Here is a 15,103-nt window from a genome sequence, read left to right as displayed (position 1 = left end):
CTGGCTGGGCATCGGTCGGCAGGTGGTGAGCAACTGCACTGTGCATCACTTGCTTTGTGTATTATTATTATTATTACTACTATTATTACTATTATTATTGTTATTATTATTTTACTTCAATTATTAAACTGTCTTTATCTCAACCCACGAGTTTTTCTCACTTCTACTCTTCCAATTCTCTCCCCCATCCCACCGGGGGGGGGGAGAAGTGAGCGAGCGGCTGGGTGGTGCTCAGTTGCCGACTGAGGTTAAACCACGACACCATGTTGTTTCATGGCCAACCCCGCCTGCCCCGGGGAGGAAACTTACTGGGGTGCTGCTGGCCTTCCCAGTCAAGATACCTCTCGCCTTCTTTTTGGTCATGTTGAAGTTTTTCAGGTAGGCGTTGTAGATGTGCTTGGAGAAAGCTTTCAGGTCGGCCACCTGCGGGTTCTGGCAGCGGATCTCACTCGCCGTCAGCCCTGCCACCAGCTTCCTCTTCTCTGCCTCCGGCATGCGGCCGAAGCGGATTGCTGTCAGGGAGGCAAAACCGGCGGGTCAGGACATTGGGGGTGACCCCAGGAGACGCGTCCAAGGAGGCAGCAGTCTGCTCTGCCACCGCAGAGGTCTGCTGGTGAACACCTGCAGCTACGCAACACGATGCTCCTCCAGGGCTGCAGCTCCTCTGGCATCAACACCTTCGTGAACCAGCCATTACTGCTACCCTTGCCAACACAACCTCACACTAAGCTCCCGTTCCCACGCCTCTGGGCTCTCGCACAAACCCTACTTCCCACATAAACACCTTTGCTTGGCCAGGAACAAGATGGTTACACCTGAAGTTTAAAAATCTCAGCACAGAAGAGCAATCTGTGTGTCCGGTTCCCTCTGGGTCAACCCGTAAGGGACAGCCATGTGCCAACAGCCAGCCTGCATGGCGGGAATGAACCTTCTTGTACAAAAGGAGGGGATGAAGAGTCAAAGGCTCAAAGCATCGGGTTTGAAAGATGATCCCCTAGCAAGAACAGAGCCACGGGATAAAGCAAGCTACATGCAGCCTCCCCGTGCGAACCCTTCACAGAAGGGCAGATGGCCCCGTGGCACCCAGCCGGCCAGGCCTGTGGACAGCGGTGACACTCACCGTTATGTGACATGCCCAGCGAGAGGCATTTCTGGAAGCGGCAGTACTGGCACTTGTTCCGGTTCTTCTTCTGAATCTTGCAGCTCCGCTCGCACTTCTCATACTCCAGCTTCATGCGGATCGTCCGGCGGAAGAAACCCTGCAGGCAGGTGGCACAGAGGGGGACACGGAGCAGGGGGACAAGGGAACAGCAGTGTTAGCACCTGTGGTTTGGGATCAGGCTGGTTTATTATCCCCAGGAGCCTCATGGAGGTTCAGCCGGGTGGGGAGGAGGAGCCCTGGGTCTCTTTGACACAAGCAGAGTCTCTATCTCAAGGAGAGGTCGTTTGGTGGGAGAAGGGGGCTGCAGAGGAGGAACCATGGAGGGCAGCCCACGGGCCGGTGCTGGATACCGCGTGTGTGATACTGCAGGCAGCCGGCAGGGAGGGATGGAGGAACAAGCTGCGGGCCGGCTCCAGCCTGCAGGAATGTCTGGCAGGTCCTGGGCCACTAACGCAGCCCCGCTGGCATCTGCTGTGGGGGAAAGAATTTCAGAGGCCCATCCAAGCTGCAGCCAGTGATCCCAGGGGGATAAACACACAGCTCACTGCTGATCTGCAGCACAGAAAGCATCTTTAAAAGCAAAGCCGGGGTCCCCATGGGGACAGATGGATTTGCCTTACAAGATAAAGCATGATGGGGCAAGATTCGGGCCATACGGATCTCAGCTGTCTCCCCCAGGACAGTATTTGTGTGCCCGCCTCTACACTCCACACTCTCTGGACAGGTTGCAAATTATTTTTTTACAATCACTCAATCCTGCATCCCTGCTTTGCTGCAAACCTGCTTGTTTGAAGAGATGGCGTGCTCCCTGGGGTCTAATCTCTGCTTGGCATTGCTGAAGCCAGCCCTCCCCAGGGCGTACGTACCTTGCAGCCCTCACAGGCGTGCACACCGTAGTGAAACCCCGAGGCTTTGTCTCCGCAGACCCTGCACTCCACGTTCAGCGCTCCCAAGGCCGCCTCCTCGCAGCCCATCTGCAGTTGGTCCGACAGGGAGGGAGAGGAGCTCTGCGAAAGGTCTGCAAACACACAAAGGGAAATGTCCTTTCGTGTAGAAGCCACAAACCCAGCATCACATCTAACTCCTCCAGCCATGGGGCCGACGAGGGATTTCAGCCTTGAAATCGCTGGCATTGCATCTGAGCAGTTAACCTCTGAGATCAGGCACTGGGCTGCAGGCAGATGCCATGCACAGAGCCAAGAGTGCCCCCAGTGTGCCCAGCAGCCGAGAGGCTCCACATCACTGCTGATTTCTTCCCTTCGGCATTCACGTCTAGGCAATGAAACCCAACCAGCAAATTTTATAATCCCCAGTTGGCAGGTGGCTGGCACAGGGCTGGAACGCCCGGGGCTCTGGAGGAACCTCTTCAGCAGCAACAAACCTTCTCCTCCAGGCTCCTACAATCAGTTTGCACTGAGGACTTGGAGAAGCGGCCAGGGAAGCGTTCTCAGGCACCCCGAGAGTCCTCCCCATCCGGGGCACAAAGTTACCTGCCTGTCCTTTTAATTTCCATCTCCCAAACCGCTACCAACGGCTGTGCAGTGACTGCAGAGAAAGAAATAAGCCTCTCTACAACTTAGCTCTTGATGCATTATTTCACAAAGGGAAGAGATTAAAACAAGCCAAACTCCATTCACGGGCAGGTCCTCTGCCCTTTGCAGCTGAGCACGCTGCCTGGAGGGCGTGGATGCCTGGATGCTCCAGGGACAGACGAGCTCCCGCAGCTCCACTCACCTGTGTAGCTGCTTGAAGGCAGCGAGCTGTCTGGTCCTCCACTTGGGTCCGAGGGTCCGCTTGCCACCATCACTGCCTCTTCCTCTTCCTCCTCCTCTTCCCTGACCTCAGGTACTTCCTCCTGTAGTTGTTCCATAATTGATCACCCCTCAGTGCCAAGACTGCAATCCCTGTCATAGCTCTGGCATCATCCGCGTCTATCCGAGATGGACCCTACCAGGCTGTTCCTGCTAGCCTGCGGGACAGAGGGAGAAACGCGCGGCGTCAGCTCTGAACGCAGAGCATCTCAGCAGCAGGGCGGTGTGTAACCGTCCTAGTCCTGCTCTGCTTTCTCCCCTTATCCAGGGAGACAACCAGAACCCGGCGCCTTTTAAAGGTCACTTTGCACTCTGGTGTAAACACTCTGTAGGACTCAAGGAAGCAAAAGCTCACCGGAATCATATTTAAAGCCCAGCAGACAGACCCCAGACCACAAACCAGCCCCGACGCCACCCAGGGACCTGGGCTCCCCAGCTTGCAAGTCCCATAGCAGAAACACTGCCCCAGACAATGTCCCCCCCAAAGCCACTAGTGCCCTGGGATGACACAGTGGTGGCCAAGGCCAGGGTTTGGCAGAGCCAACACCACCGGAAAGATTAAGGTAGCTTTGGCTTCATCCTCCATTCCCACCCAAGCAAGGCAGAGCTCAGGGTGAGGGCAGCGGCTGATCAGGGCGCAGTGGCTCCATGCCCACGGGTGGGAGATGCTGGGGGAGCAGGGCTCGGCACGGCAGCAGGCAGTGGCCGAAAGCCCCTGGCCTGTGCGAGCCATCTGCAAGACCAATGGCTTCCTGCCGGCCCCTGCACTCACGCTCCTTCCCATTACAGCGCTGACAGTTACAGCACTGGTGTTTATTTTCACTCGTCGTGTTGTAACTGGCCCCGGCTCCTCTGCCAAGAGCCGCTGGGTTGAACGTGTTGCTGTTGCTCCGCGCAGCTGCCGGGCCGTGCTCAGCCACGGGGTCCAGCAGCATGATCACGACGGCGGCACAATCCAGCTAGTGTCTTAATCCTGGGCTTCCTGTGGGAGGAACAGCCCCGTCCTCCCCGCGGCGCGCTTCCGCTCCTTGTTTGCCTTAGTCCATCCCAAATAGCCCACAAAAATCTCAAGCCGTGCAAGCGATGCATCGTCGGTACCGTGACCATCGCAGAGCCATTCCCACCTCCCTCCTAACCACGCCGAATCTCACCCGAGTGTCCAGCTCATGCTGCAACATCCCGGCACTCATTTACCTCCTGATCTTGATTCCTAAACTGACTCTTGCTTGAGTAATTAATATCTCAAGCCCAGTCTATGCAGAGTTGCATCCGCTTCCTTAAAGGAACTATTTTTAAGTGGAGAAATATCCATCAGAAAAGCCACTGAAATCCAGCTTCCACCAGGAAAGCCTCAATTTGCAGGCACAAGTTAAACAGATGCAGCATCTTCAAGCCCGCATTAGAGTGAAGCGAGCAAGCTACTTGCAGGGGACTCGTACAAGGGCAACCCCCAAGCAACAGGACGGTCTGCGACCCATGTCCAAGCCCATGCCAGAGCACAGGGCTTGCTGAGGGAGGGCAGCAGTGACCCAGGACTCCCTGGGCTCGTTTTCCCTCCCGCAGCAGACCCTTATGCCCGGCACTTTGAACTTGAGCTGCAGCCACCTCCTTGGATTCGCTGGAAAGCTGTCAGCACCGAGCAACGTCAGAGTTCCCTCCGAGATCAAGCAAGCAGCCGAGGGAGAGGACAAAACCCGCAAGGGGGAGGTTGAACGCAAACACATCGCAAAGCCAGGACACAAGTCACCCCCCAGAGCCGGCGCTGCACCGGAGCCTGGGTCTCCCGCGGGTGAGGGGGCTTTGCTTTTCCCCTCCACGCTGGGAATTCAGACTGCAGGACAGATGGCTTTGTTTCAAGGAGAGGTACGTTAGAGGCAACTAGCAAGCAAGACTGCCCCGCTGTCCTTCACGGCAGGAGCAGGCAGAGGGGTGCTTAGACAAGGGCAGAGCGCTCCCTTCCCGTGCCTCTGCAAGAGCACTAAGGGACCATTGAAGGGCTGTGTTATCCTTGGCCTCCCCTCACACATCCCGCGCGGTGGGACATGGCACACAGGCAGGAAAACCTATTCATTGGAGATGGAGGGTAACGAGCTCGATCATTTTGAAGGCTATATATAAATGAATGTACAAACGTCAGGAAAATGCTTTTGCCTAGAACAGCAGTTAGTGGGGGAAGCTTGTGGCAGGAGAAACTAGTCTACAGTGGAAAATACATCCAGCAGCAGCTTAATGAGCTTACTAGCTCTCCTTTATCTCTGGCATCCAGCACAGGCCGCTTGCTTTAAACTCAGTGCAGATGGAGCCCTCTGCTTTGCCCCAGATGCCTCACGGCACGTTGTCGTTGGAATAACGTGGGCACATTCCTTCAGCTGCATCCCTGGCACGCTGCCCTCCATCCGCCGGGTCTACTCAGGGCCGTGTACTCCCAGGGTGGCAGCGAGTTTGCGATACGCAGCTTGCTCCCCGAAACCCACCAAAGCAACCTCAAAATTGTGCTTGGAGTCGGTCTGGCTAGAGATGGGCATCCAGCCCTGAGAAGGGGGAAAGCAGAGGGCGAGATGCGCACAGACAGCAATGCCAGGCTCCAGCTAAGGCTCCCCATGTGCACGCAAGCATTACGGGAAGGATAAGGATTCGGATCCCACCCTTCGAGGGTGGCTGGAGAGCCAGAGGGAGAAAAGCTTTTACCAGAAGGCTCTGAATGTATTGTTTTAATATCTCCTTGCAGGCCAAGAGTACAGGGGCCTGGGCAGAGGGAAGCTGTGAGAGATGTTTGCACACCTGCCTTTCCCTTAGTCGCTGCCCTGTTTTCTAAACAACAGAGATAGAGGGAGAGGAGGGGGAAAAAGGGATTGATTTCACACAGAAGGCTGCACCCCCTGCCTTTCGCAGATGAAAGGCCAAGGCAGCCGCTGCCTGGATGAAAGGCAGGGCACGGGCACAGGCCACAGGCAGTGCCTGCGCACCCCGGCGTGGAGCGAGCCGGCTTGGCAGGGCCCCTGGGGAGATGCGGACCCCCAGCCCTGCCCCCCGGGCCGGAGGCAGCGGCGTGGCAGCATGCAGAGACTGCGGAGATTTGCTGAGGTTTCACGCATGCTCCGTTCCCCTGCGAGCCCCGCGGTTCAGAGTGGGGTATCCCGGGAAGCTGGAGCTCCCCAGAGATTTGTCTGAACTCTGTCCCTCTGAGCACGAGGAGGGACCTGCCCTGCCAGCACAGCCATGGGCAGGGTTGTCGCAGCCCTGCACCTTTGTGGGACAGCACCGGGGATGGCTGCGTGGATGGCAGAGGATGGCCCCAGGCCCCATCTCAACCTCTCCATCTGTTCGGTGCCTCCACATCCAGCTGCCAAGCGGACAGAGCCAGAGGAGGGATAACTCGGTCTCCTGCCCTTGGCTAAAAAAAAACCACCTGCCAGACCACAGCACACAAGCTTCGAGCTGCAGGGAGAAGGGCAGAGATTCCTGCGCGGTGTAGCCACCTCCTTTTTCCATTCGGCAGTTGTCACAGGGCAGCGATGGAAAGAGAGCACAGAAACAAGGACGGGGACCAGGAATTCCTTCCTAAGCTTCTCCGCAGAATCCGGCAAAGCTGTTTCCCTTCCTCTTCCTGCAGGATGGGAAACGAGCAAGAGGGCAAGCGTCTCGTGACTTGCCCTGCCCTTGCTTCTATCCCTGTTCCAAGGAACTTCGGTAAACCCTGGCTGAGACAGCAGCCTCCCTCCCGGGAGCCCGTAGCCGGCGGAGGGTGGGTTTGTTTGCTGGCTCCAGGCTGAGGCAGATGCCTGCTGGCTGCCCCGCTCCCACGCTGCAAACAGCGCAGGCAACAGGTTTATCTTTACGAGAAGCAGGAGCTGGCATCTATGCCAAGCTAAACCATACATTGGGAACGGGGGGAAGAGACACGGCACAACGAGAGGAGGAAAAAAAACAGGAACAAAAGTTAAAAGGAGACAAATCTTCAGCGTGGACCCCCTGCAAGGCGGCAGCACTTCTCTGGAGCCAACGAAGATCCAAGCCTCCAGTTCATCAACCTGCAGCTTGTACCCTTTTGGCCCGAGAGCTCCTCACTGCTCATTAGCATGTAAACCTTGGAGCCAAGTTCGGAGAAGCAGAAGCTGACCAACCGTCGAGGGAGTGCCCGTTTCCCCGCGGTCCGTGTGCAGGAGGGGCGGTGGGGCGATGTGACGGAGAAGCCCAGTTTCTCACCAGTGTTCGAGTCCTGCACGCAGAGCGAAGCGTCACAAGAAGGGGACGTGTGTTTCAACACAGACACCCGGGGGCTGGCAGCCAGACAGCCGCAAAATAAGAGCAAGGAAGTGCTCGTAATTAGAAGGACCTTATCTTTAAACCAGGTGTAGTTTCACTGGTGGTGAGCTCAAACAAGAGGTAATTTCGGCGTGCTCACGGAGGTGGAGAGAGGACACCCGCCCCCATTTCCTTCCAGGAGAACATACATTTGTTTCTAATATATTTATACAGATGGGATTGACCAAGTCCCCATTGCAGTCTGGAGTGTCACCACACGAGATCTCTCTCTGGAAGATGGGAGTTTCCAGGCAAAGCAAAGTCCCAGGAAAAGGTCCAAACCTTCCAAGGGCCAAATCACAGAGTTGATCCGCTCAAAGCGGTTGTTCAAGTTACTGTAAAAGCAGTCACCAGGAATTGCCAAAGGAAACCAATTTACCGTGGGAGCACTTCTGTCTTGCGCTTTTATTCCTCTGGACAAAAATATTAGCCAAATTCACAGTCAACAGAAGTGAATCCTTTTGGCAGGGGCGAGATGAGAACTCAGCCCCTCTGTACAGCAGCGCTTTGTGACATGCGGCACATACTGAATCCACAAACAAAACCTGAACTGAACCTATAAAAAAATGTGATTGCCGCTTGCTGGCCATCATTTGCAGATGTCCCTTGGGTTGTGCCACTGCTTCCAACGTCTGCTGATCAAGTACCAGTTTCTGTTCCTCCTCCTACACGTCAGCTACTACTAATAAAAGCCGAGTAAGAGCTAAGCAGATGCTGCAATACAGGAAAGGTAACTAAGTGCACAAAACAGGAGAGACAAACATTGAAAACATGTTTGTTTGTTCCTGAAAGACCAACACACCCACTCATTAGCTAATGAGATCTCAGGAGCACTTACTACCCAAGTGCTTCCTCCCTTACTCAAAGTCTTGGCTGCAAGGAAGGCTACACGCAGAAATAAACTACTAGAGCTAGCTAGGAAGAGCCCTTCCACGCAGCCCTGGCCGGCGCTGACACTCAGGGCCAGATTTTCCCCTTGAAGCATCTGCTCAGACATTGTACCGTGCCCCAGTCCAGTCCCATGATCTTCTCTCCAGCACTGCTCTGTGCAGGCTATCTGTGTTTCACCAAGTACGAGCCCAGCCGACTAAGCAGCAGGGTGCTGCCAGAGCTGCTATTACCGTGTTGCCGCTAATTACTCAGGAACATGTGACAGAGGGTGCAGGAGATTCCCTCGCTCGCCTTGAACAGCCAGGCTTGCCGAAATGAATCACACATCTGCCGCATGTTTTAACTCACCCACTTCCTGGACACTGAGGGGGAAAAGAAAAAATAAGAAGTTAAAAAGGTTACACAAGTCGCCGGATTCTTCTCTTTTTGTACCACAGTTGACGCTGTCCCCAAAACCAGGTCAGGGCATTTTGCTCCAAAAGGAACTTCCTGCTTTCTTGCCTGTGCTGGGTTTCTTCAGAGAGCAAGAGGTATCGCAGAAACAGAGGGAAATCAGACTTTGGGCAATAAACTCACAACCACGTGCAAAAGGGTCCTGCCAGGCTGCTCTTCTCTTTCAATTCTTCCTCCAGGAGCTGCAGACGTCCCTGGCTCCAGCAGCTCCAAGCACGCATCAGGTGTGCTCTGAAATCTTGAGATGGCAGATACTGGGAGAGGGTTAATGCTTCTACAGGAATCATCGCTACACACCTTTCCAGCGGAGGGATTCCCTGCCCTCTTCAGCCTCTGATGAGCCGGGCTCCGCGGCTACCTTTTGCAGAAGCGGTAACAGCAGGGCGGGCAGTGAAGAGCCGAGCAGTTGTTAGCTCTTATCTGAAGCCCTGCTTCATGACCTTCAGCAAATCCTGTCAACCCCCCATACCTCCATTTCCTTCATCATTAAAAAAAAAACCCACACCCCAAAAAACAAACCCAGGACTTTTACAGTGCTTCCTTCCTGATCCTTTCCTTGCTGCATTAGCTCACAGCGACAGCATGTTTTGGAAGCGCAGAGGAATACGTCGTTGCCAAGCGTCATTGTTTATTCCCGTATTATGGATTTTGACACCTGTTTGCAGTCACGATCGCAAGTCTGGCCTCCCCGGCCCCAGGTCAGCACACCACGCTGCTCGTGACCGTCTTCTCTTGTTGTGCATTCCTATACGAAGTGTTTCTGAGATTACTTTCAGCAAATAAACTGGCACATCTCATCCTGGCAATCGCTGACTGATATTGGTGTTTTGCTGTCAACTTGGGACAGCCCAGAGCACCCAGGGGCAGGAGAGGCACGTGGATCTGACCCACAGGAACGAGGCCCGCAGCCAGGGAACAAGCGGGTACCAGAAAGGTGACACCACCGGGGCTTCTCAGAGCTGAAAACAGCATTTGAGAAGATCATTAAGTCTGGTAAGGAGAGAGGATCATCCCCACCGTACCCCAGGGCACAGCAGAGGTGGCCGCGAAGCCGTGGCAATGCTTTGGGAACACTGCTGCAAACCTAGCATACACGCTGCTGGGAGAGAGGCACAGAACAGCTTGCACGGGGCTGCAGAGCTGGTTAAGTGTCCGCAGGGGACTCTGAACCCACGGTAGGCACCCACCGCCCAGCCTGGCATCTCCTATTTATGCTCCTCCAGCAGCCTCCGCTGCTGCTCCACAAGTGCCGGCTTTCCCATCCCTGCTTCTTCTCTGCAAGTGCCAGAGAAGCCATCTGGGATATATTCCCCTTTCCTTTACCACCCCGAAGGCGAAGAGGTTGGCGGCTCAGAGAACCCACCGAACCGCTGTAAGCTGATGCTCTCTGAAACTCCCGAAGTCCTCTCGCGTGTTACTCCAGGGCACTCTGTTTGCTAACTTGTCCTCCTGAACCTGAGCAGGACACGTGGAAGGATCTGGTTTCAGGAACATCAGTAATTATAGAACAGGGCTGACGAGGGAGGAGCTCACAGGAACAGCAACAACACTTCCCAAGGCAAACAGTGGGCACAGGGTGTTACAGGCTCAGAGCAGCATTTACATGGAAAATGAGGAAAGCGGCAAGTGGAACAAGCTGTCACTGCAAACGGGAGCACCAGTGGCAGCAAGTAAGGCCGTCATCTGGCAGTGCTGCGCACACCAGCACGCATCTTCGTTTTTCTGAAAGCCTCAATATCACTGGGACACCAGCAAGCATCACCCCTGCTTTGGATGGGGCAATCAGCTCCCCAGAAAAGCAACGAGGGGTAGAAAAGTAGCAGCAGGCCAACGCATCGCTCTGGATCATACACACGGGCGTGCAGCCTGCCATCTGGAGCCAAACACCCAGCAGGCCAGTAAGTTTTACTGCTAGGCTGTCCAGTGCTCCCAGGTCCAGGAAAATGCCCACAAAAATAGTAGCAAGCCGTCTCCTCTTTGCAGTGACTGAGATTTTAGATCTCTCATGGGCTAGCGAGGAAAACAAAACAAAACAAAAAATCCAGCAGCCTGTAAGTTTTGTTATGCTTCCACTTGGACTCCCAGAAAAGTGCTACCAGTTTTGTAGACCTTAGCAAAATATCCTGGGCACCAGCCACGCCGCTCTGATCCCAGGACGCAGCTGACAGTGAGCGATTATGCCCAGGCACAAGTTCAGATGATTCAGCAGGGTCTGGGAACGTACGCACCAAAACAGTTAGAACAAATCACCATGTTCGCTGCATCTCCATTTCAACCACAGAGCAGGAAAAAAGAGGGAGTCTGAGTTTGACTGCATACATCTCCGTAGGGAAAACTCCAGAGAACATTAGAATAACTTTGTTACACAAACTAGTTCAACACCCTCTTAGGGAACTAGAGGGGAATGATGTTTCCTTACTATTTTTGGCCACATTCACACAGCAAGAGCCGAGTGGAGGAACAGAGGTTTCCCTGTGTTTTCAGCAGCAATATGAGCAGCGATCACGTCAGCGTGATCCTGCCAAGACTCCTCTGTCAATTAGAGGACTGCAGTGTGCTCTGACCATTTGGATTTCTACCTCAGCTCCTAGAAAACAAAACGCTTGAGCAAAGCATTAGCACCTTTCATAACATCCTCATGTCTTTGGCACCGTCCGGGGGTACGGAGAGAACAGCAGAGGTACACAGCAAGCCAGTGACTAACTCTTCCTGATGCAGCCAGCCGCCAGGAGCTCAGCAGGCTCCACCAGCTCCAGCCCCAAGCTCACGCTCACCAACAACCCTTTTCCAGAGATCCCCGTGTCCGTAAGTCCCACAACATAACCCCTACCCCATGGATATGAAAACCCACGGATTTTTTTTCAGAGATGTGGGTCTCCGACCATCAGCCCTCGTGGGGTTAACACCTTTCAAGGTCCAACAGCTCTAGCAGAATCCACATAACTTAAAGGTGAAAAGCAGATTTGGGCATTTTCAGAAATATTCCAGATTTGCATTAAGATGAAATCAAGGGTTGTATTAAAAAAGTGTTTGTAAAAAGGCAGGCAGGATAGGGATTTGAGCTTAGGTTCCCATCACCAACGTGACTGCACAAAACACTGCTTATTTTGAAGCCATCTCACCCGCCCTCTCTTTGGCCTGACAAAGCCTTTCCTAATGAGACATTCATCAGGCAGTAGCATGGTTCATAGTAAAGTTTGTCTTAACAGACCATCAAAGAAATGCTTCCCTGTCAGCTCAGGTAGGAAAGCTCATCTGCCCTTTTAAACCACCAGAACTGTCCTTGTCTCCATCCCACATCTCTATTACGGGGCTGAACGTGCATGTTCTGGCTTTTGCTATTCCAAGTTCCAGTTCCCAGACCAGGGCAAACCAGAAAATGCAGCATGAGGGCAACGATCCTGGTTAGCACAGACATTATCTGGCTGTTGCTATCCACAAGCCTCGGAGATGCGCTCTGGCTTGACCCAGCACCACGAGAAACGTTCGTGTTTCTGGCTTGTGCTTTCATCCTGCCACCTCCTCCCCGGTCAGGATTCCCCTGCAAACCAACAGCCTCTGCGAAACCCACACTTTCACGGAGAACCTGTCCACGGGGATCCCCAGGGAAGCACCCTGACATGCACACGTACGTTGGAGCCCTTTGCAAAGCCAGTTTGAAAGACCTGACCCAAATGATCTCAGATGTTCACAAGCTCTTGGCTAAGCCTTGGAGGACACAGACGTTTTCCAGACACTGTGATCATAGCAGTGAATATCAGAGCATCCTGAAACTAAGATACAACTCGAGTCAGTTCTGCTCTGAACCCTTCTTGCAATCAAGCAGGGCTCCAGTAAGCGTCATCCCAAAACATTTATTTGGGGGAAGATGCATTTCGCAATCTCCTTGACCAAAAGGCTTCATATTGGCATCAATCGTTCCCCTCTAAACCCTGCTTTGGGAAAGTAATTTCCTAGGCATTCTGCCCATGCAAGTGCATTTCAGAGCATAAAGAAAAGAAATTAGTTCTACAGAAAAATCTTATTTGAACTCGCTATGGAAATCACTTCTGCCTGTCCAGACATTCCCAGAGTCTCCAAAATTATTGCAGCAGTGATAAGCAGTATGTATCTGAATAGCGACACTTCCAGAAAAGCAGAGATTGCTCTGCAGCGCCTGATGAGAAAGCAGCTACACAGCCTGACAAATCTGTGGGTATCAGCAAGGGCAGTTGTTCCTTCTGTAAAGCAAGGGAGCCAATACAAATCATAAAATAAACCAACATCTCTAAAATTTCATAGCCAGGGCAAGCCAGGCTGCATTCGGGCAGCAAATAACCTTTCAGGCATAAGCACTGTAACATCATCTCATGCAATTAAAAAATCATTTGCATGTCAGGTCCCGCGCTGCACGAAGGAGCTCAGGAGTCTCTTGTCGTGCTAATTCCTCGGTCTCTAAGAACATTTGCAGATTTCCAGTTCAATAGCCACAGACGAAATATTCCCCGAAAGGCAACAAGATGTACTGTACAAAAATACATATTTGTCAACAGGCTAGAGTGACGGAGACCATTAACATCAGTAAGCAATTCTGTACAACAATGCTCTTCTGATCAGCAAAGCCTCATGTGGCTCATTACAAAATCCTCTCCGCACGCTGCGGAGATGCTTGAAAGCCCATGTCTCGAATGCCAGAACAGAGACAGCACAACAGTTGCACAAACATGACACAGAAAACCACATCTCCGTCCAGCTAAACACCTTAGACGTGTTGCGGCAAAAATAAATCCACCCTCTATGTGCAACCACAGCACCGTTAGAAGCTACATGCAGCATGTGAGTGCAGGGCAACCGCAGTGAAGACTTTTGGGCATCGCTTCAGAGGTCTGCAGGCAGGACAACGTCCACCCCAGCCCGTGTCGGCCACCTCCTCAAAAGCCCCGTCCCAGCTCGGCTGTAACCCGCTCAGCTTTGTCCGAGTAAGGCATAGCGACAGACAGTATCGGTACTGCTGCCAGACCGCGTGTCCGGATCGTTAGGTGATTGTTTACCCAAGTACGGTCCCTGATCTCATGCGCCCTTCCCAATCTAGAAGAGCCAATTTCAGTTGTAAAAAAAAAAAAAAAAATCAGTGAAATAATTAAATATTACATTCCTATACTTTGAAACTAAGTCGGCTTAGAAGAACAGGATTAGACCATGACACTCACAGCATACTCCTAAGCATAATCCATACAGATTGTATTCAGAAACTGAACAAAAATAAGGCATAGAATTTAAATTTAAAATGAAATTTAGGAAGTTTAAGCTCGTGGACAAAAGAGAAACTTGCTGAAAGTAAGCCACACTTCCTAGGCTCTTTCCTAACCCAAGTTTTTAAAAACCTGTGTAGGATAAGTGCTTTGGTAGATCGCCCGCGTGTGAAAGGGAAGGGTTACCTCTCCGGAGCAGCTGTCCCCGTCTGCCTGTCGCTGAAAGCCACCGTTCAGTTACCATGTCAGCACGGAGAGCTGAAAACCGAAGTAATCTGCAAGAGAACACAACGCGAATTTCCACGGCTGTGATGAAGGCCAGATATTTATGCCGCTGGGAGAACTGGGCCGGATCCAGTGACAGCTCTGAAATTTAAACACACACTCCCTCTACCGCATGCTGAAACCATAGGCTGGGGTGACTCCCCTCGTGCTGCGGGGAGGCAGCCGCCGCATGTGATCGCGGCCGTCTCCCCCCAGGCTCCGGCAGCTTCTGCAAACCGGGAGGTAGAGGAAACCCTCGGGTGTCCCAACAGAGACGGCCCCGACCTCCTACCAGGCTTTGAGCACCAGGATATCACCTTTGCCTTATGTCACCCGCAGCCAGAGGCCGATGACCCTGAGCTTTTATGACAATGCATGAAGTTGATGCTAGAAAAAGGTCTGTGGTGCCCATAAGGTGGCTTGTTTACTCAGCTTGCTTAATCCACCTTTAGGAGCCTGCCAGAAAGTTACTGCAACTTTAATGAACTTCCCTCTCGGGTGGTTGAAACTTAAGGATTTGACAGAGTTCAGTCACTCTTCTTGCTTTTCCTGATAACTTTGCAAATAGCCTTGTACGAATTTCAGGCTCAGGAGAGCAGTAAGAGACCAACACTGGAAAAAAAAAATGGCTTATGAGGCTTTGAACTAGAGGACTTAAGAGAAAATATGTTCTATTTTTAGACACAGTTATGCAGACTAACTGGACTAACATATTAAACAAAGATGTTGTGAACATGATGCTACTTGAACCCATGTACCCTCCCTGACATTACCCCGGCTCAGCTGCTCCTCCCACCCCAATGGAAAAGCCCCGTTTCGTATTGCTACCTCCAACACGGGATGATTGGCGGGGTAGCGGAGCCCCGGCAATGAACCCGGCATCGCCAGGCCCTCGTCGAGAGGGGCAGCTCGGCAGGCAAGCCGGCAAGTTCGGGGCAGAGAGTGAATCCCACCCAGTGCCGCACGCCCTCCTGCACCTCCCGGGT

At 53.0% G+C, this 15,103-nt stretch overlaps 1 protein-coding gene across 2 annotated transcripts in view; it reads right to left on the bottom strand.

The window, feature by feature from the left end:
• PPARD (peroxisome proliferator-activated receptor delta) overlaps positions 1-14,221 on the bottom strand; it is a 23,539-nt gene extending 9,318 nt beyond the window's left edge. For both annotated transcript variants that reach the window (XM_009327417.1, XM_009327418.1), the window contains exons 1-5: positions 14,040-14,221; positions 2,897-3,131; positions 2,029-2,180; positions 1,121-1,259; positions 310-512 (exon numbers count right to left, since the gene is read on the bottom strand). In XM_009327417.1, coding sequence (XP_009325692.1) covers positions 310-512; positions 1,121-1,259; positions 2,029-2,180; positions 2,897-3,032 — 630 coding nt within the window. In that variant the 5' untranslated portion in view covers positions 3,033-3,131; positions 14,040-14,221. The remainder of the gene's footprint in view (positions 1-309; positions 513-1,120; positions 1,260-2,028; positions 2,181-2,896; positions 3,132-14,039) is intronic.
• Positions 14,222-15,103: the final 882 nt, after the last annotated feature.

The sequence above is a fragment of the Pygoscelis adeliae genome, unplaced genomic scaffold (assembly GCF_000699105.1).
Source record: "Pygoscelis adeliae isolate BGI_AS28 unplaced genomic scaffold, ASM69910v1 Scaffold197, whole genome shotgun sequence".
Classification (NCBI taxonomy): domain Eukaryota; kingdom Metazoa; phylum Chordata; class Aves; order Sphenisciformes; family Spheniscidae; genus Pygoscelis; species Pygoscelis adeliae.
Note: the sequence above shows the minus strand (reverse complement) of the source record. Positions and strands in the feature narration are given on the sequence as shown.